This window comes from Pantherophis guttatus, chromosome 2 (assembly GCF_059756535.1).
Source record: "Pantherophis guttatus breed Tessera chromosome 2, ASM5975653v1, whole genome shotgun sequence".
Classification (NCBI taxonomy): domain Eukaryota; kingdom Metazoa; phylum Chordata; class Lepidosauria; order Squamata; family Colubridae; genus Pantherophis; species Pantherophis guttatus.
The window spans coordinates 13,024,950-13,046,801 of NC_142064.1; the positions used below are offsets into that span (position 1 = coordinate 13,024,950).

General features: G+C 44.1%; 1 protein-coding gene and 1 long non-coding RNA gene across 2 annotated transcripts; one reads left to right on the forward strand and one right to left on the reverse strand.

Moving 5' to 3' along the window:
* Positions 1-634: 634 nt before the first annotated feature.
* CFAP53 (cilia and flagella associated protein 53) lies at positions 635-21,405 on the reverse strand. The gene is made up of 8 exons (XM_060690755.2): positions 21,274-21,405; positions 19,056-19,288; positions 15,721-15,894; positions 10,684-10,987; positions 5,878-6,096; positions 3,864-4,080; positions 3,432-3,534; positions 635-1,085 (listed from the first exon to the last, which is right to left on the reverse strand). The coding sequence occupies exons 1-8, from the start codon at positions 21,337-21,339 to the stop codon at positions 857-859; spliced, it is 1,545 nt and encodes a 514-aa protein (XP_060546738.2). The 5' UTR covers positions 21,340-21,405; the 3' UTR covers positions 635-856.
* LOC132711513 (uncharacterized) lies at positions 6,078-13,713 on the forward strand. The gene is made up of 2 exons (XR_009622399.2): positions 6,078-6,201; positions 13,521-13,713. It is a non-coding gene; the product is annotated as an uncharacterized LOC132711513 (long non-coding RNA).
* Positions 21,406-21,852: the final 447 nt, after the last annotated feature.

A 21,852-nucleotide genomic window follows, 5' to 3' on the forward strand; every position in this document is an offset into this window, starting at 1 on the left:
TGTGATTGCACCCATACTTTATGATCATCCCATCATTCAGACAAATATGTATATTCAGTCAGATTTCCCAAACGGCGCACTTGCCAGTTTGACAAAATCAATTAGAATGGTGCTATTCACACAGAATTTACAGATATTACATAAATTCAGAATAAATGAACATTTGCCTTTAGCAGACTCACTTTGTCTTACTGCTTTCGTTCTACCTACTGATGGGATGTTGAGATGATAGTTCATGTCTTTTCCAGATAATTTTTATTATTTGCTGGGACTTCTCTGTTATTTCATAGATAGAAATCTACAGGGCAAAGATTTATATTCCTCCAAATGTAATTAGCATGATTTCTGTAGATCCCTGTTACTGAGCAACAGCTCACAACGCTTTTCAAATCACAATGGACTTGTTCATGTGACATAATCTGCTCTAAATCTTATTTTGCAAATGGTTAGATTCTCACAGCATGCTAAGCTAGATGTTCCAAAATGCACAGTATGACTGAAGAGTTGTGTAAATGCTGCTCCTGAAATAACCACTTACTAGCAATAGATCAAGGTGGATAATTTAAAAATGTCAAATTTAGATTTTCAAAAGCCAAACCGAACAAGATTTAAAAATGATTTACAGCAGCTCTTCTTTTAGGTTAGTATTTATTTCTTAAAGTTTTAATAGCTGGAAGACTTTATTTAAGATATAATTATTTTAACATTGAAAGAGAAAAAAAGTAGTGAGGAGAGAAGCGTTTACCTGGACAAAATAATAATAATAATACTGAAAGATATTCCTTCAAATTCCCGCCCTTTCCTTTCTATCCCTGGGCTCAGTTAGCATCGACATATCCATATAGGGAACCAATAATTAACTCCTAGAGCTAACGACTAGCTGCCTCCTTAAAGGGTGAAGAAATTTCAACTTCATGTATGGTCTGGAAAGGATATCTGCCAACTTTTGATGATAAAGCTTTTCCGCTTCCTCTGCCAGGGCATATTCACGGCGCTCCTCCTCCTTTTCCATTTCACGGGCTTCCTTGAGGTGATCCATTTGAGCACGGAGTTCTTCCCGGTATTGTTTCGATTGCTGCAAACGCCTGCAGGGAACATGTACAGGAGAAAGGAGTTTAGCACTTGGCACGTTGAGCACTTGGCATGGAGGTTCAGAAGGCCAAGAGCTGGTTCCACAATTGCCTTTCATCTTCAGGAGCCGTGGTGGCACAATGGTTAGAATGCAGTACTGCAGGTTGCTTATGCTGGCTGCCGGCTGCCAGCAATTTGACAGTTCGATCCTAACTGGCTCAAGGTTGACTTAGCCTTGCAGCAAACAACAAACAGCTTGGTCAGCTTCAGTTATCGCAGCCCCAGCATGTGGCTCGTCAGGGCTCCGCTCCATTGCAATCACCACCAGTCAATTCTGCTGAGCTGCTGCCGCTGCCAGAGAATACTGGAGCCTTCGCTGCCGAGCAGCTGATCGGCAGTTGGATTGGCCTCCCGGAATACCACCAGTTAACTGTTTTAGGCAGTGGGGATTGCCGCCGCCGCCGATCGCTGCCACCTATTGTCGCTGTCGCCATTTGGCAGCGGTGATCGACAGCAATTGGCAGCAGTGATCGGTGGCGGTGATTCCCGCCGCCTAGAACAGCTGATTGGCAGTATTCTGGGAGGCCGATCCAACCACCAATCAGCTGCTCGGCAGCTAAGGCTCCAGTGTTCCCCAGCGGCGGTGAACGGCAGCAACGGTGACACCAACCCCCCTGCCCCCCCACCACAATATTAGCTCTATAAGATGCACAGACATTTCCACCCACTTTTGGGGGGGATGAAAGTGCGTCTTATAGTGCGAAAAATACGGTAAGTCCAAGTGCTATTGCTATTTCCCCAATCTGGTACACCCCAAAGGGTTTGGAGCCCAACTGCTTTCTTCTCTAGGAGCACAGACAAATATTATACTGGTTTCCAGTACAAGTAATCCTCCATTTCTGACCACAAGGAGACCAGAATTCCCATTGCTAAGTGAATCATGCCTGATTTTATGAACATTTTGCCATGGTTGTTAAGCAAATCAGTGCTGTCATTAAGTGAATTGCATGGTTGTCAAGTGAATCCATCTTCCCTCATTGACTTTGCTTGTTGGAAGCCAGTTGGGAAGGTCACAAAAGGCAATTTATATGATCCTGGGGCACTGCAGCTGTGCTAAATACAACATGCTGGTTGCCAGGGGTGAAATGCTCCCAGACCGGATCGCCCGATCTGGTAGCGATGGAGGCGGGTGGTTCGGAGAACCAGTAGCAAAAATCCCTGCCCCCCCCCACCCCATGCCCAGCTGAGCCGCACAATCATCAGAGGCTTTTTTTTTTACTTTTAAAAGCATTTTTTCTACAACCTCTTTGGCCAAAAAATGCTTTTAAGAGTAAAAAAAAAAAGCCTCTGATGATTGCGCGGCTCAGCTGGGATCGTCAAAGGCTTTTAAAAGAAAAAAAGCCTCTGCTGATCAGGCAACTCAGCTGGGATCGTCAGAGCCTTTTGAAAGCATTTTTTCTACAACCTCTTCGGCGAAGAGGTTGCAGAAAAAATGGTTTTAAAAGTTTTAAAAGTTTTAAAAGTAAAAAAAAAAATTGGCCATGCCCACCCAGTCACATTACTCCCCCCCACCAAGCCGCGCCCACAGAACCAGCAGTAATGAATTTTAGATTTCACCACTGCTGGTTGCCAATTACCTGAATTTTCATCATGTGACCATGGGGATGCTACAACAGTTATTAGTGCAAGGATTGTTTTTAAGATACTTTTAAGATACTTTTAAGATACTTTTAAGATACTCAATGCTGTTGTAACTTCAAACCTGTCGCTAAACAAATAGTTATTAAGTCGAGGACTAGCTGTGCACATGGGCATTCAGCAGAAACCACAGTGACATCACATCATCTCATGACATCATGTGTGTGATGGTGCCCGTGACATCATTTCCCCCTCCTTGAAGATAACCTTGGGAAAGTACAGGTAGTCCTCGACTTACAACCACAACGGACCTCAAAATTTCCGTTGTTAAGTGAGACATTTGTTCAGTGAGTCCTGCCCTATTTTATGACCTTTCTTACCATAGTTCTTAAGTGAACCACTGTATTAATACGGCTGTTGTTAATCTGGCTTCCCCATTAATTTTGCTTCTCAGAGAGCGACCAAAGATGATCCCATGATTCAGGGACACTGCCAACCGTCATAAATATGAGACAGTTGCAAACATGTGAATTTTGATCACATGAGGCATGGGGATGCCGCCAGGGTCGTAAGTGTGAAAAATGATCATGTCCCTTTTTTCAATCCCGTTGTAACTTTGAATGGTCACTAAATGAACTGTTGTAAACCGAGGACTACCTGTAGTAGGAAATGCCCCTTGATTGAGAAAAGTCAGGCCTGTTGACAGGGCCATGAGCAATTACCTTGTGCAGGTCTCTTGTTCTATCTGTTGGTATTCCTGAATGGCGGCCTTTAATAATTCCTTGTCCTGTAGAAGATCTTCCTGCTCCTTGGCGTTTCTCTGCACTGAGAGGTGGAAAACGGCACAAGTCATTGGCTAATGTCGAAACAGAACACGGGGCTCATTGGACAGCCATGCTCAGTAGTTCCACCCCACTTTCTTAATGCAGTTTTGGTCATTACAAGATTTAACTACATCGTAAACAGACAATCCATGCACCGTAGGGTCCTTGTTTCAAATATACGGGCAGTCCTAGGGTTACGGCTGCAATTGAGTCCAACATTTCTGCTGCTAAGCAAGACAACTGTTAAGTGAGTCTTACCCAGTGGTGGGATTCAGCCGGTTCGGACAAACCGGTAGTTAAAATTGCTGACTGTCCCCAAAAGTTCCTTACATTTATCCTCAATCTGAAGCTTCCTTGTGTCCATGACTTCTTTGAGTAACCGATCTCTGGCTAGTTTCAGGGCCCTTTCCTTCTCAGCTCTCTTGGCCCACATTTTGGCAGCATCCTCGGCCCGCAACCTGTCCATCTCTTTTTCCTGTCGTTTGTCCTCTTCCTTCTGTTGAGCCAGGTAAGCCTGATACATCTGCTGCTCTTTAAAGAGTTCCCTCTGAAAAATGAAAAAAGGGGAGAGATTTTAAAAGGGAGAAAAGAGGGAGAGAAGGGGGAGGAGTAGGAGGAAGGAGAAGAAGAAGAGGAAAAAGGAGAAGAAGAGGAGGAGAAAAGAAGAAAAAAGAAGAGGAGGAACTGGGGGAGGAAGGAGGAGGAGGAAGGAGAAGAAGAGAAAAGAAAAAGGGAGGAAGGAGGAAGAGGAAGGAGAAGAAGGAGAAGAGAAAAGAGGAAGGAGAAGAGGAAGAATAAGAGGAGGAAGAGAAGAAGAGGAAGAAGAGGAGAGGAGGAGGAAGGAGAAGAAGGAGGAGGGAGAAGAGGAAGAACAAGAAGCGGAAGAAGGAGAAGAGGAGGAGAAAAGAAAAAGGAGGAAGTGGAGGAGGAAAGAGGAAGGGGAAGAAGAAGGGGAAGAGGAAAAAGAAGAAGAGGAGGAAGGAGAAGAAGAAGAGAAGGAGGAGGAAGGAGAAGGGCAGGACCTCCATTTCTATGAATTACTTGATAGCTTCCCTGCTTAAAAACCTGCAAGGTCTGAAATTCTGATGGATTTTTCCATCCCTTTTTTGACTTTTATCCTCTTAGTCTTCCATATTTCATAACTGGCAAACTGAAATGTTTTCCTACAACTACATAACTTCAGGAGCTAAGGAGAATCTTTCAGGCCACCATTTACCCATTCAACCAATCTGCAGAAGAAATTTAGTGGTTGACATTAAAGGCTACTTGAGGTCAAGGCGTCTGAAAACCACTGGAGTGACCTATCACATGGTGGACGAGCAGACTTTTCCTCACGAGGCCTATTTTTATGCATCTGCCTGGCCTCATCATACTCAAACCATGCTTTCACAACAGTACTGCCATCCTTACCCGAAACAAGGCCCGGGAAAAGGGAAGATGAAATAACTACACAGTTAAAAAGGAACATTCCGTTTGTATGGATATAATAACTTTTAAGTTCCACCATTTTTTTCCAGATATATGTTTGTGTAATACAACAATCTGCAAAGCTTCAAGTACGAACGTATCTCCAACTTAGTGGCACTGTAGCTCCTATTGCACAAATCACTCTTCTAATTGTGGCTACATAGTCATGTGGCAATAGACAGACAGACAGACAGACAAATGATAGAGAGAAAGGCAGGCAGGCAGATAGGGAGAGAGAGAGATGATAAATGATCAAAAGTAAGTAAGTAGAGATGGATTGGTGGTAGATGATCAGTAGATAGATAAGTAGATATAGACAGTAGATAGCGAGAGAGAGAGAGAGAGATGAATGATGGATGGATGGATGGATGGATGGATGGATAGATAGATGAATTATAGTTATCTTCAGTGGTGGGATTCAGCCGGTTCGGATCGGTTTAGGCCGATTTGGGAGAACTGGTAGTTAAATTGCTGGCTGGCCCTGCCCCACTCCTTCCAGTAGTCTCCGCGCGCCACATTTTGGCTCCCAGGTAAGTGCAGGGAGGCTTCCTAGGCCCAAAACAGGGTGCAAGGGGGTGCAGCACCCCCCCTGCCCACCGCAGCCCATTTTCACTCCCAGGAGACTTCAGGGAGGCTTCCTAGGCCCAAAATGGAGGGGGTTAGCGCAGGGAGGGGCGTGTCCCCTGTCCCATCCCCCCACGGCCTGTTTTTGCTCCCAGGGGGTTGCAGGAGGCCGAGTGCTGCCTCTCACATCCCTTGGCCATGCCCACCCAGCCGGTCATTAAGGGAGCGAATGGGTTGTTAAATTATTTGAATCTCAGCACTGGTATCTTGCATAATATATCAAGCTTACAACCAGGTGCACTGTTGGCTTTACCTTCCTTTGTCTTTGGCTCTCCGTGTCCTCCAGGGATTCTTGCAGGACGTGATCTAAGATCTTCATTTCTAAAGCGAGCTCATCCTGCCTTTCTTCATTGAGACGCCTCGCTTTCATCTTCATGGAATCCAGCAACATGTCTCTGCATTCTCTCAGTTTCTCTCGCCTTCTGATCTCGGCTTGTTCGTTCTCCAGTTTCATCAGCTGCCGTTCTTCTTCCTGTGCAAGAGGAGCAGCAGTTGGTTACTCATCACCTTCTGCCTGACAAGTTCCGAAGGAGCAGGAGTTGGACGTAATGACCCACAACATGCTAAAAGGAGTTAAGTAAGCATAATAGATGAAGTAAGTGGGAATATGGAAGGCTGACTTCATCAAGAGGTTCTGATGAATCTGAGAGTCAGCACACAATTTCCATTGTTTTGAGATGGACAACAAAGTAAATGTAGTGTTAATTCTACAGAGGTTTAATATAGTTTAAAGTCTTCTGGGTACCCTCAAACTCCTCGCTAAAATCTAAGGAAGAATGAAAATTCTTGGCTCCAAACACACATGATCCTTTCCTTTCCTTTCCTTTCCTTTCCTTTCCTTTCCTTTCCTTTCCTTCCTTTCTCTTCCCTTCCTTTCCCTTTCTTCCCTTCCCTTCCATTCCCTTCCCTTCTCCTCCCTTTCTTTCCTTTCCCTTTCCTCCCTTCTCTTCCCTTCTCTTCCCTTCCCTTCCCTTCCCTTCTCTTCCCTTCCTTTCCTTTCCCTTTCCTCCCTTCCCTTCCTTTCCTTTCCCTTTCCTCCCTTCCCTTCCCTTCTCTTCCCTTTCCTTCTCTTCCCTTCCCTTCCCTTCCTTTCCTTTCCTTTCCTTTCTTTTCCTTTCCTTCTTTCCTTTCCTTTCCTTTCCTTTCCTTCCCTTTCCCTTTCCCTTTCCCTTTCCCTTTCCCTTTCCCTTCCCCTTCCCTTCCCCTTCCCTTCCCTTCCCTTCCCTTCCCTTCCCTTCCTTTCCTTTCCTTTCCTTTCCTTATTACCTCTGTGTCCCAAAATGATTGGGCTACCCCTGTGCATAAGAGGCTGCCCACCTGTGATCTATAGGTGAAATCCATATAACCAATGATATAGCCAACTAACATAAATTATCATCCAATCTAAACCTGAGTGCAAGGACTGCAGAAGGGAGATAATTATGCACAGCAGATTATAGCAAGCCACAATAACTCAGGTTTAATTATAGGCCACTGTCAAATTGAGGGGCTACCAGTTTTTCTTTTTTTTCTTTTTTCTTTTTTTTAATTTGATTTATTTGCCGCCCTTCTCCGGAGACTCAGGGCGGCTTACAATATGCTCAGAGGCCAAGCTCTGGCTTCTCCCTTTTAAATCTTTTGTCATCTTATGGAACATGGAAAGTCTGTCTTTGTTGTGATTGTCACAAGTCTACAACAGGCTCCAACTCTCCTCCTGTTTAGGAAAGCTCTTCAGACCAGCATTAGAGGCTGATTTAGCCTCTCCTTGTTATCTGCTTGGTCAGCATTTTACAGTTATTGTTATTAACAATTTTCTTTCTTTTTTATTCATTTTAGCTGTTTTTATGCAGTACAGCCATCTGCCATCTTTTTGAATCTTAAAAGTAAACAAATAAGTAAAGACCTCTAAAGGTGTCGCTAGAATAGATGAGGTGGCTTTTAGCATTGACAGCTGCTTTCAAAGCAGAGAATAAAATAGAGTAGAGTAGAGTAGAATAGAATAGAATAGAATAGAATAGAACAGAACAGAACAGAACAGAACAGAACAGAACAGAACAGAACAGAACAGAGTAGAATAGAATTCTTTATTGGCCAAGTGTGATTGGACACAGAAGGAATTTGTCTTTGGTGCATATGCTCTCAGTGTACATAAACAGAAAAAATACATTCGTCAAGAATCATAACGTACAGCACTTAATGATAGTCATGGGGTACAAATAAGCAATTATGCAAATTAGTAAGTGGGAGGAGATGGGTGATAGGAACAATGAGAAGATTAATAGTCATAGTAATGCAGCCTTAGTGAATAGTTTGACAGTGTTGAGTGTTAACTAAAACTTTCCATGAGATATAAATCTGAGGACTTTGGGGTCTACAAGGAATTTGTCTTGTAGAGAGCCTTTGTAGCAGGGCCTACTTTGCTACTTTGTAGCAGGGCCTACTGTAGCAGGGCCTTTGTAGCAGTCCCACTTCCTCCACCCCACAATTGTGTCCACAAAGTCCTGGAAAGATGCAAAGAGGATGCTAAAACACCCAAAAGGTCCCCGACAACAGAACCATACTTGATTGGAAAGCAAGAAAACACACGTCAGAGACCTCTGGGAAAATGCTGGCACTACAGAACAGCCCTGGGAATAGCTACTCGTCTCTGCCAGGCAACGCGGAGTAAGATTGCTGCGGGAAACAAGCCTCCTAAGGGAGATCCGTAGCTAACCATGGCATTTCCATCAGAAGGAAAAGCATCAAGGTAGAAGGATTGGTCATACTCTTGTAACGGGAACTCTGGAGAACTGCTGCCAATCAAACCCAAACATACTGGGCTTGACAGCAAGTCTTTGGGGAGGTGTCGGAAGCAAGACAAGACGATCTTGGGGAGCTGCTCAGCTAGTCCTCGACTTAAAACCATTCGTTGAGCCTTAACTAGTCTCCAGGAACACAATGTATTGGGCTGCTCTTATTGATGTCAGCAATATAATATTCATTAGCTAGCATAAAAAAATACCATGTTTCCCCGAAAATCAGACCATGTCTTATATTTTTTTGAACCCCAAAAATAAGCACTTGGCCTTATTTTCGGGGAGGTCTTATTATTTTGGGGCGCGTGGAGCAAGGCGGGACTCCTCTTGCAGTCTTACCTGATTTCCAGCTCTGTCTCCCTAACCCTAGCCAGAGGAAATGGCGGGGACCGTCTGCGCATGCATTTAAATATTTTCGGGGGGGTCTTATTTTCAAGGGGGGGCTTATTTTAGCGCATGCACTCAAAAGGCTGATTGGGCTTATTATCAGGAGATGTCTTATTTTCAGGGAAACAGGGTAGGTTCTTATTCATCTGGGCCCAATCTTGTGTAAATCTGATTTTGACATGTGTGCACTCTAGTTCTAATTGAGGGAATAACAAGCAAGGGGAGTGTGACTTCTAACCGTTCTCAAAATGGAAAGGTAAAGGCAACAGTAACCCACATTCTCATCACCTCTGGGTTGGATAGCTGCAGTGCACGATATATGAGGTGGCTTTGAACAATATTCAGCAACTGCAGCGGGCAGGAAGCACAGTGGTCTAAGAGCTGTGTCGAGTGGTGAAATGTAAAATTTGTTACTACCGGTTCTGTGGACGTGGGTTGGGGAGGTGGTAATGTGACTGGGTGGGCTTGGCCAACTTTAAAAAAAAAAAAAAACTTTTAAAAGCATTTTTTCTACAACCTCTTTGGCTGAAGAGATTGTTTAAAAAAATGCTTTTAAAAGGCTCTGGCGATCAGGCAACTCAGCTGTGATCGTCAGAGCCTTTTAAAAGCATTTTTTCTACAACCTCTTCGGCATTTTAAAAAATACTTTTAAAAGACTCTGACGATCCCAGCTGAGCCACGCGATCATCAGAGGCTTTTTTTTTTTTACTTTTAAAAGCATTTTTTCAGCTGAAGAGGTTGTAGAAAAAATGCTTTTAAAAGTAAAAAAAAAAAGCCTCTGATGATCGTGTGGCTCAGCTGGGCATGGGGGGTGGCGGCAGGGATTTTTGCTACCAGTTCTCCGAACCACCCGCCACCATCGCTACCAGATCGGGCAATCCGGTCCGAACCAGCAGCATTTCACCCGAATGTCCCTTTGCATCACTTCCCATATTGCCAGATTAGGATCCCACTTGACAGATAGTCCTCGACATACAACCATTCCTTTAGTGACAGTTTGAAGTTACAACAGCAGTGGAAAAAGTGACTTATCGCCATTTTTCCCCCCTTACACCCATTGCAGGATCTCAGTTAACGAATGTTTCGCTTAGGATCATAAATTTTGGGCTCAGTTGTGGTCCTAAATCAAGGATTACCTGTACCATGGATGGGGGTTTAAAGTTGATTTATGATGATTTTTGCTCAAAAAAATGGCATGGTGATCACCTTTAAAGCGCTCCATGGCTTAGGGCCAGGGTACTTACAGGACCGCCTTCTGCCACCAATAGCCTCCCACCGGCCGGTTCGCTCCCACAGAGAGGGCCTCCTCAGGGTGCCGTCAGCCACACAATGCCGGCTGACGACCCCCAGGAGGAGAGCCTTCTCTGTGGTGGCACCTACCCTATGGAACAATCTACCCCCGGAGATACGAGTGATCTCCGACCTCCGGATTTTTCGTCGGGCTTTAAAAACTTATTTTTTTCAGTTAGCCGGTCTGTCTTGATTTTAGGGTTAGTTTTAAAATTTTAATATTGATTTTAATTGACAAGTTTTAAATTATGGGCCAAATTTATAAATTATTTTAACTTTATTTTTAACTGTGATGTTTGTATAGATGTTTTTATCTTGGCTGTTCACCGCCCTGAGTCCGAAAGGAGAAGGGCGGTATAGAAATTTGAATAATAAATAAATAAATAAATAAATAAATTTACTTCCAGTTTCTGGCCCCCCAAAAAAAACCCGCTCATTGTGAACCTTGGATTCACTTTATGACCACTGCAAAAATGTTATAAAATGGGGCACGGTCACAGGGTGACCCTCTTGATGACCAGTATGATGTGCGACCATCATTCCAGACTCAGCTACAGTCGTAACTCGAGGACTCCCTGTAATGAGGAAATGAGAAGCTACTACCTTACCATCAGTTTTGCCTCTTCTTCCTTCAGTCGCCTCGCCTCTTCCCTTTGAGCATCCGCGATGGCTTTCTGGGCATTGAGCGTGTTAATCATTTCCTCTCTCCAACCGGATCGTTTGTTGGCCTCCTCAAAGGCTCGTTTCTCCTTGGCTAACCGGTCCTCTTCCCAGAGAGTGGTGTACATGGCCTCCTCCATCTCCTTCTGCTTGTTCAGCTCGTCCTTGAGGGCCAGCTGGGTCACTCGGTCTTTACAGACCTCCTTCAGGTGCTGCTGGCTTAATAATAACCGCACCTCCTCACAAGTTTCTCTGAAACACAAATAAAAAGGAGAGAGATTGTAATTTTGAGTTGCAAGATTCAATCTGGATCGGTCCCTGGAACCAGAAGTTTTGTCTTCCGAAGCTTTCGGACTTGTGCTGGAGCCCATCCTCAGGGAACTTCTCTCTACTGGAATATGCGCTTTGGGCTATTCTATGTTTCATATTTATGTGATGCCTTCCTATTGCTTGATTGATGTGTTGATGGACGGTGATTTAATTTTTACTGCATATGAGGAGAGAAGGTTTTCTATGCAATTGGGCAAATAACAGGGGTGCTATTCAGCAGGTTCTGACAGGTTCTGGAGCAGTGGTGAAATCCAATTTTTTTTACTACCGGTTCTGCGGGCGTGGCTTGGTGGGCGTGGTGTGGCTTGGTGGGCGTAGCTTGGTGGGCGTGGCAGGAGAAGGATACTGCAAAATCCCCATTCCCTCCCCACTCCAGGGGGAAGGAGATTGCAAAATCTCCATTCCCACCGCAGTCTGGGGCCAGCCAGAGGTGGTATTTGCCAGTTCTCCAAACTACTCAAAATTTCTGCTACCGGTTCTCCAGAACCTGTCAGAACCTGCTGGATTTCACTTCTGTTCTGGAGAACCGGTAGTGGAAATTTTGAGCAGTTCGGAGAACTGGCAAATACCACCTCTGGCTGGCCCCAGACTGTGGTGGGAATGGAGATTTTGCAGTATCCTTCCCCTGGAGAGGGGAGGGAATGGAGATTTTGCAGTATCCTTTTCCTGCCACGCCCACCAAGCCACGCCCATAGAACCGCAGTAAAAAAAATTGAATTCCACCACTGGAAAATAAAATGTTATGGTAGGATATATAAGTATGGGTACACATTAGGCCCAAATGTATTTATTCATTGTGCTGTAAACTACCAATACTAGGTTCCAAAGGTGTCTTTTTCGAAAGACACCTTTGGACTTTCTTTTTTTTTCCTTGAAGACGTTTCGCTTCTCATCCAAGAAACTTCTTCAGTTCTAAAGGGTGACTGAATGGTGGAGAATGGGAGGATTTGTGTTCTTGCAGTTGTCTGGTTGTTAGCACTCTCTCTGAGAGTCATTGAGCCCACTTGGAGATCACTATTCAGGTGATCCTGAGGGCACAGATAAGGCTCCAAGTGGCCTCAATGACTCTGAGAGAAAGTGCTAACAACCAGATGACTGCAAGGAATATAAATCCTTCCATTCCATTCTCCACCAATCGATCAGAACTAAAGAATGGATGAGAAGCGAAATGTCTTCAAGGAAAAACAAAGGAAGTCCAGTTACCTCTTGAAAAAAACACCTTTGGGACAACCATGATCTGGGCGACTGAGAATCTCCATAGACATTTGATAATAACAGTTTTCTGGGTCGAGGTAGGAGAAGAAGAAAGGATATGATTTCTTCAGTGGAAAACTCATTTAAATTTTAAGCATATACAGGTAGTCCTCGACTTATAACCACGATTGAGCCCAACATTTCCACCGATATGCGAGAAAGGCGTTAAGTGAGTTTTGCCCCATTTTACGATCTTTCTTGCCAGAGTTGTTAAGTGAATCCTAGCGGTTGTTCAGTTAGTAACATGGTTGTTAAGTGAACCTGCCTTCCCCCATTGACGTTGCTTGTCAGAAGGTTGTAAAAGGGGATCATATGACCTCGGAACACTGCAACCGTCATAAATACGAACCAGTTTGCTAAGGATCCTAATTTTGATCATGTGACCACGGGGAGGCTTCAATGGTCGTAAAATGTGAAAGCCGATCATAAGTCACTTTCTTTAGTGCCATTGTAACTTTGAACAGTCACTAAATGAATGGTTATAAGTCAAGGATCTGTATCTGAATAGCAACTGTTTCTTGCTGGCACCAATCTGGGCGATTCTAGGTTACAGAAGATCAACAGAAGAAGCCCTACAAGAATGAGGGTGAAACCAGGAGTGAAATGCTCCCGGTTCGGACCAGCTCACCCTATCTGGTAAAGATGGTGGCAGGTGGTTCAGAGAACCGGTAGCAAAAATCCCTGCGTCCTCCCACCATGCTCAGCTGAGTCACACGATTATCAGAGGCTTTTTTTTTTTACTTTCAAAAGCATTTTTTCTACAACCTCTTCCAACGAAAAAATGCTTTTAAAAGTAACAAAAAAAAGCCTCTGATGATCATGTGGCTCAGCTGGGATCCTCAGAGGCTTTTCAAAGCATTTTTTTTCTGCAATCTCTTGGCCGAAGAGGTGGTTAAAAAAAAAGCTTTGAAAAGTCTCTGATGATCCCAGCTGAGTTGCCTGATCGCCAGAGGCTTTTCAAAGCATTAGAAAAAATGCTTTGAAAAGTTAAAAAAAAAAAAAGTTAGCCACGTCCACCCAGTCACATTACACCCCCCTCCACCAAGCCATGCCCACAGAACCGGTAGTAACACATTTTACATTTCACCCCTGGGTGAAACCCTCCCAGGTGTTCTCTAGGACCATATCCAAGTTCTCCTTCAAATCGGACTCCCAATATGGAGAGGGGAAATTCAATGTTTTCGTTTTTCTCTTGTCACAGCTTTCGAAGTGGCCCTGAAAGGGTACCGCCAAAAGAAGAAGTAAAAAACAAAGAAAAGAAAGGAACCGTTTAGCCCCTTCGGTTATTGGCATTTGTGGCCAGCAAAACAGCATTTGGCTCCTCTGCATTTACAGGATGCTCCCTGTCCAAATTTTATCCTTCCAACAAGATTATTAAACCAGACTATAACCAACTCTGTGGCTGATTTGTGTCACTGTCAAAGGACATCTGGGAATATATTTTCAGCATGTCGGCTTTGTCTCTTTCCAAATGAGAAGCCCAAACAACCACAACACCAACGTAAATTACTGACTGTCTAAGAACGAACCGTCACTGAAAAGAATTCTGTCAGAAATTACTTGGCTCTTGGGATGCAGGCTGGTATCTCTGAAAGAGATTAACTCAGCTGGCAAAAGAGTCATTTTGCCCATCAGGAGAGACAATGGGCATAGGAGATAGGCAGGGCCGGATTTTCCTATAGGCTAACTAGGCTTCAGCCTAGGGCCTCAAGATCAAGAGGGGCCTCAAGATCAAGAAGGGCCTACATTCAAATTGTTAGCAAAATTAAAATTACACTTTCATTATAGGTGAAAGGGCCTCCTAAGTGGAATAGCCTAGGGCCTCTTTTCATCTAAATCCGGCCCTGGAGATAGGAGTGGGTGGGAAGGGAGGATGGAATGGCTTAACAGGAGTAATGGCTGCCTTTCTGTCCACAAAATTCAGAAGGCTTCCATGCCAGTCCCTGCTACTTCTGTTGCTCCTCTGAATCTTAATCTCCTCTCCCAAGCTAATAGAGGGAAGAAAAGGGGCCCTACTGGATTCTGCACAGCTAAATCTAAACCCCTAGTGCAGGGGTCAGCAACCTGCGGCTCTGGAGCCGCATGTGGCTCTTTCACCCCTCTGTTGCGGCTCCGTCACTCAAGACGAGACTGTTATTTGCCACCAATAGCCTCCCACCGACCAGTTCGTTCTCACAGGGAGGGACTACTTGGTACCGTCAGTCAAATCATGCCGACTGGCGACTCCCAGGGGGAGGGCCTTCTCTGTGAGGGCTCCAACCCTTTGGAATGAACTGCCCCCGGAGATACGGAATATCCCTGATCTCCGTGCTTTCCGTCGTGCCCTCAAGACCCTGATGTTCCGACAGGCGGGGCTAAACATGAATATGTGAATGTTTTTAAAATGTTATCTAATTTTAGGTTCTATTTAATTGGGCCAAACTATGTTATAATAATAATTTTAATTAGCAATTTTATGATGTTTGTGTATCTATATTTTTCTTGACTGTACACTGTCTTGAGTCCTACGGGAGAAAGGTGGTATAGAAATAAATAAATAAATAAATAAATAAATAAATAAATAAATAAATAAGTAAATAAATAAGTAAATAAATAAATAAAATATGCGTCACAGCCACCAATGTGCAACACCCACCGGCATGGTAGGCCAACCATGGATAAATCCAAGAAAGGAAAAGTTTCAGAAGAAAACAGAATGTTTAATTCAGCTACATATGCTAGTTTTGTGGCCACTCAAGAAATAGTCAGGCACGGGAAGGGTTTTGTGGCTCCCGGTGTTTTTTTTTCTGTGGGAAACGGGTCCAAATGGCTCTTTGAGTGTTTACCCCCTAGAGCAGGGGTGTCAAACTCAATTTCATTGAGGGCCGCCTCCGGGCTGTGATTAACCTCGGGGATTGACTTCTGACTCCCTTTGATGCAATAGAATAAGATAATAGCATCAAATCTCAACTTTTTTACTTTTAAATAGTCAGATAAACCAGCCATTTCTATAACAACAAGCCTATCTAGTTGGCAAAATGCAAAATCAGAGTTTCGGTTTTTTTCCATCTCAAGCACAAAGTCCAGAAGCGGTTTCCAAGTAGAAACAAAAATAATTGTGTTTTTTTTCTTTGATCAAAGCAGTCAATTTAGCCATCTATGCTAACTCTATAAACTTTTGCAGCCATTCCTCCATTGTGGGAATCAACACTCTCCCTGAGAGCTCTTGAAGCCACTTGGGGGTTTATCTGTACTCTCAGGGTCACCTGAATCAGGATGCCATTGCTTGTGGAATCTTCTTGGATAGAGAGCTATCCAAGGCAAGTCAAATATCAAGTCATATTTGAGACAACAATGACCTGGATGACTGAGAATCTCCACAGACATTCCTAGAGGGACATTCCTAGATTTGGCTCACTTACCGGAACTGCAGTTCCCGTTTTTCCGCCACTAGGTTCCGCCGAGCCTCTTCCCTCTTCTCCCTCAGCTCCTTGGCTCTCATTCTCATGCTATTCCTACGACTGTCGATGGTTTCTTCCTGCGATTCCATTTCGGCAATGAAGCCCTTCTCTTCAGTTTCCAGGAGATCCCGAAGTCTGAAAAGAGACAGACGCAATTGGGCTTTTCTTGAAATCAAGCTAATAAAGATTTTACAAATGTTTAGCTGTAAGATTTTAAACTGTAAGAACACCAAATACAAGCTGGGCAGATATGACCTCGTAGACGTCCCCCACTCTGTCAAGGATCTGGGACGGGTGAAATCCAGCAGGTTCTGACAGGTTCTGGAGAACCGGTAGCGGAAATTTTGAGCAGTTCGGAGAACCGGTAGCAGAAATTTTGAGTAGTTTGGAGAACTGGCAAATACCACTTCTGACTGGCCCCAGAGTGGGGAGGGAATTGAGATTTTGCAGTATCCTTCCCCCAGGAGTGAGGAGGGAATGGGGATTTTGTAGTATCCTTCCCCTGGAGTGGGGAGGAAATGGAGATTTTGCAGTATCCTTCCTCTGCCATGCCCACCAAGCCACGCCTACCAAGCCACACCAAGCCCACCAAGCCACGCCCACAGAACCGGTAGTAAAACAAATTGGATTTCACCACTGACCTAGGAGTACTCATCTCAAATGATCTAAGCCCCAGAGCTCACTGTAGCAGTATTGCCAAAAAGGCATTAAGAGTTGTTAATCTAATTTTGCGAAGCTTCTTCTCCGGTAACATCGAACTGCAAACTAGGGCATACAAAACCTATGCCAAACCAATTCTCGAATACAATTCGTCTGCCTGGAATCCACACTGTATATCGGACATTAATACAATTGAGCGGATCCAGACGTATTTCACAAGAAGAGTACTCTACTCCTCTGCTCACAATAGAATACCTTATGCCACCAGGCTTGAAATTTTGGATAACCTGGAACTACGCCTAAGTATAGTACACAAAATTGTCTGCTACAACATCCTACCTGTCAACAACGACTTCAAGCTTCAATCACAATAATACACGGGCAATCAATCGATACAAACACAAGGTAAACCGTTCCAAACTCGATTGCAGAAAATACGGCCTCAGCAATAGAGTGGTCAATACCTGGAATGCACTACCTGACTCCATTGTTACATCCTCAAACCCCCATGGCTTCAACCTCAAACTGTCTACCGTGGCCCTCACCCCATTCCTAAGAGGTCCATAAGGGGGCGTTCATAAGCGCACCAGCGTGCCTACCATCCCTGTCCCGCTGTCCCATTTATTTGTACTCATTACCTGTGCTCATTCCATGTTTATACGTATACCTGTTATCTCGTACATGTTTGACAAACTAAAGAAATAAAAGGAATAAAATAAAGATGGTTGGACTTCAACTCCCAGAATTCCCCCGTTTTCCGAATTTTCAGATAAAGGATCTTTGGTACATCTCAACACCTCAGTGGTGAAATGTAAAATTTGTTACTACCGGTTCTGTGGGCGTGGCTTGGTGGGGGGGTAATATGACCGAGTGGGCATAGCCAACTTTTTTTTTTTTTACTTTTAAAACCATTTTTTCTACAACCTGAAAAAATGCTTTTAAAAGCCTCTGACGATCTCAGCTGATTTGCCTGATCGGCAGAGGCTTTGTTTTTACTTTTAAAAGCATTTTTTCGGCCGAAGAGGTTGTAGAAAAAATGCTTTTAAAAATAAAATAAAAAGCCTTTGATGATTGCGCGGCTCAGCTGGGCATGGGGTTGGGAAGGGATTTTTGCTACCGGTTCTCCAAACCACCCGCCACCATCGCTACCGGATCGAACGATCCGATCCGAACCGGGAGGATTTCACCCCTGCAAGACCCTATTGTTAATTAAACCGAAGCAAACCACATAATTCTTTAATGCTTGTTTCTTCCCCTGTGGCTTATGAATTATAATTTGTGGTTCAACATTTTAGGTGAACGTGGCTTAAGGCTTTCCAAGATCATTGAACTACAGATTAAATGTGTGCAGTCTGCTAAGGTACTACAATAGTCCTCATTCTATGACTGTAAGTGCCTAACACCTACCTCTTGTTAAGTTACAGGTAGTCCTCGACTTACAACCACAATTGAACCCAAAATTTCTGTTGCTCAGCAAGACAGTTGTTAAGTGAATTTTGTCCCATTTTATGACCTTTCTTGCCAGTTTTTAGTTGAATCACTGCAGTCACTCAGTTAGTAGCACGGTTGTTAAGTGAATCTGGCTTCCCCATTGACTTTGCTTATCAGGTTGTAAAAGGTGATAACTCTGGGATACTACAATCGCCATAAATGTGAACCGGTTGCCAAGTATCCGAATTTTGATCCTGTGACCATGTTACAGTGGTCGTAAGTGTGAAAAAATGGTCATAGAGGTTACTTTTTTCAGAGCTGTTGTAACTTTGAATAGTCACTAAATGAATGGTTGTAAGTCAGGGACTACCTGTATTCTAAAGTATACTTTCTCCTTTTTGATGTGAAGGAATGTAGCAAAAATAAAGGGTGAGAAAGAAAATTGAAATAAACCTCATTTTATTTTTATTTTATTTTATTATTTTTTATTTTATTTTATTTTTATTTAGTGTAAAGACGGTAGAGAAATAAACTATGAGAAGCATTCAAAATTCTGTTAGAGATAGTCCTTGAATTACGACCACAACGGAGCCCAAAATTTCTGTTGCTAAGCGAGACAGTAGCTAGGTACGTTTTACCCCATTTTACGACTTTTCTCGCCACCGTCGCTAAACGAATCACCACAGTTGTTAAGTTAGTGACATGGTCGTTAAGTGGATCCGATTTCCCCATTGGCTTTGCTCGTCGGAAGGTCGCAAAAGGGGAATCATGTGACTCTGGGACACTGCAACCGTCATAAACGGGAGTCAGTTGTCAAGCACCCAAATGTAAATCACACGACCATGAGGGAATGCTACAACGGTCGTAAGTGTGAAAAATGGTCATAAGACACCTTCTAAAGCAGTGTTTCTCAACCTTGATAGCTTGAAGATGGGTGGACTTCAACTCCCAGAATCCCCCAGCCAGCAGCGCTGGCTGGGGGATTCTGGGAGTTGAAGTCCACCCATCTTCAAGCTATCAAGGTTGAGAAACACTGTTCTAAAGTGTTGTAACTTCGAACGGTCACTAAACGAACTGTTGTAAGTCGAGGACTACCTGTATTGCTCAGACAATAAGAGGTTTTGTGTCAGTTTTTCTCTCCTCAGGCTTAGTTGGCCAAAATCAAAACCCACAAACCCCGTCATTGAGTAATTCTTCTTCTTTACCTGTCTTTCCTCTCTTCTTCACCAGTCAGATAAGCCTGGATTTCCTCGCCGATTCTCTTCTGAACCTCCCGGTGATGTCGTTTCCGTTCGCTGATATCCTCCATTTTACCCTTAATGATCCCAACTTCGTGGGTTCTGGCGTAGCGGGCAAATTCATGGCGCTTTGCTTCCTGAGCCCTCCAATAAAAGAGCTGCTTCTGGCTATCCTCCGCTGTATTGGGCAACACGGCTCTCTGCGGGAAGAAACGTGATTTAATTGAAGCATCTGGCCACAACTGCAGAAGAGAAGAAAGCGGGCTGCCCCCTTGGCCCCGAACAAGCTTTTGCAAACCATTTATTTATTTATTTATTGGTTCGATTTATATGCCGCCCTTTTCCGGAGACTCAGGGCGGCTTACAATGCGTTAAGCAATAGCCTTCATACTTTTGTATATACCTGCTTAGTAGGGCTTTCGCCCCCCCCCCAAGCGGTGTTCTTTTTTATACAAAGTCAGCTTATTGCCCCCACAAACCGGGTCCTCATTTTACCTACCTCGAAAGGATGGAAGGCTGAGTCAACCTTGAGCCTGGTGAGATTTGAACTTGCAGTAATTGCAGGCAGGTGGTGTTACTTAACAGTGCTTTAGTCTGCTGCGCCACCGTTGCCCGGTTCACCATATTAATTCACCATGTTAATATAAATTTATAATGCCTTGGTAAGACCACACTTGGAATACTGCAGGAGTCTCAAACTCATGACGTCACATGACATATCACGACTTTCCCCCCCCCCCTTGCTAAAGTGGGCGTGGGCAGCGTGTGATGCATCCGGCCCACGGCCCACGAGTTTGACAGCCCTGGAATACTGCATCCAGCTTTGGTCACCACAATGTAAAAAAGATGTTGAGACTCTAGAAAGATTGCAGAGAAGAGCAACAAAGATGATTAGGGGACCAGAGGCTAAAACATATGAAGAACGGTTGCAGGAACTGGGTATGTCTGGTTTAATGAAAAGAAAGACTTGGGGTGACATGATAGCAGGGTCCCAATATTTGATAGGCTGTCACAAAGAAGAGGGAGTCAAGCTATTCTCCAAAGCCCCTGAGGGTAGGACAAGAAGCAGTGGATGGAAATCAATCAAGGAGAGAAGCCTGATAGTTTCCTGATACTTAGAACAATTAATCCGTGGAACAACTGCGCCACACAGGAGCCTGTGTGGCGCAGTGGACTAAGTGCTGTTAAAGTAGTACTTAGCTGCCAGCTGCCTGCAATTACTGCAAGTTCAAATCTCACCAGGCTCAAGGTTGACTCAGCCTTCCATCCTTCCGAGGTAGGTAAAATGAGGACCCAGATTGTGGGGGCAATAAGCTGACTTTGTATAAAAAAGAACACCGCTTTGGGGGGGCCGAAAGCCCTACTAAGCAGGTATATACAAAAGTATGAAGGCTATTGCTTAACGCATTGTAAGCCACCCTGATTCTCCGGAGAAGGGCGGTATATCAATCAATCAATCAATCAATCAATCAATCGAATGAATGAATGAATGAATGAATGAATGAATGAATGAATGATGGTTGTTTTTATGTTTTATGTTCAAAAATAAAAAAAAAAATTCCCCCAAAAAAGTGATAGGCTATAGATCATAAATCATAAGTACAATCATTAATCATAAGATACAAACAAGTGATAGATTTCAGATGCCAATAGGAGAAGGTAGTAGGAAAGATGAGATGAGAAGGATAATAGCAATACACTTACTACATGGGTAAATATCTTTAGGCATAAGACAGTGCTATGGAAATTAGCTATTCAGCAGAGTTGTTGGCATGGAGAAACAAACTATCTTTATGCCTAAAATGCTCAATTTATTAAAGAAGTTATTAGCCACTTTGGAGAGTTACAAAACCCGGAAAACAACAACAACAATGATGTGTCTAGGCCAGCTACACATCCCGCAGAGGGGGACCGGTTGCTATTTGGAGCTTCTTAGTGGAAAATGCAATGTCCAGGCTGCAGTTCCAACCTCTGGCGGGGAGGAACAGGGCTAGCTTGGTAGACGGCTTCCACCAACGCGTGGAGCAAAGGGAACTAAATCGTGGAAAGCCGTGCGGAACGGAACGTCCTCCTTGAGGACTAGCTGCTTGGCTGGCCCGCGGGTAAAAAAAAAAAAAAGAAGAGCGTCCCGTGAGCGTCCCCCGCCATTCCCCAAGGCAATCCCCCTTCCCCATGGGCGACTCACTAAGGCCACGACGTACGGCTTGGGGCCTTTCACCTCCCGATGCACGCGGCCCCGATCGTCCATCATCTTGCCGGCTGCCCCTCGGGCTCGCCGCTGACTCCGACGCGCTGCAGTTGCCGCGGCAACCAACGCTGGGGAGGGCGGGGGCGGGGCGGGGGCGGTGACGTCACCACGCAAGGGCGATTCCCGCCGGGGCTTTGCGTAGGGATCCCCCTGCCTGGGATTGGGGGGGAGGGGGGCGGAGCAAAAAGGATTTGCAGCCAGATCTTTTTTTTTTTCTTTTCTTTTCTTTTTTTTTTCACTTATCGAAAGTGAGTTTCCTTGTTAAAAACTGCAATGCAAAAAATAATAATAATAATGGCAGCAAATTCATGAAAGAACGAGGGAGATTAGATGAGTAGAATAGAACAGAATAGAATATCGAAAGAACAGAATAGAATAGAATAGAATATCAAAAGAACAGAACAGAATAGAACAGAACAGAACAGAATAGAATATTGAAAGAACAGAATAGAATAGAATAGAATATCAAAAGAATAGCATAGAATATCGATAGAATAGAATAGAATAAATAGAATA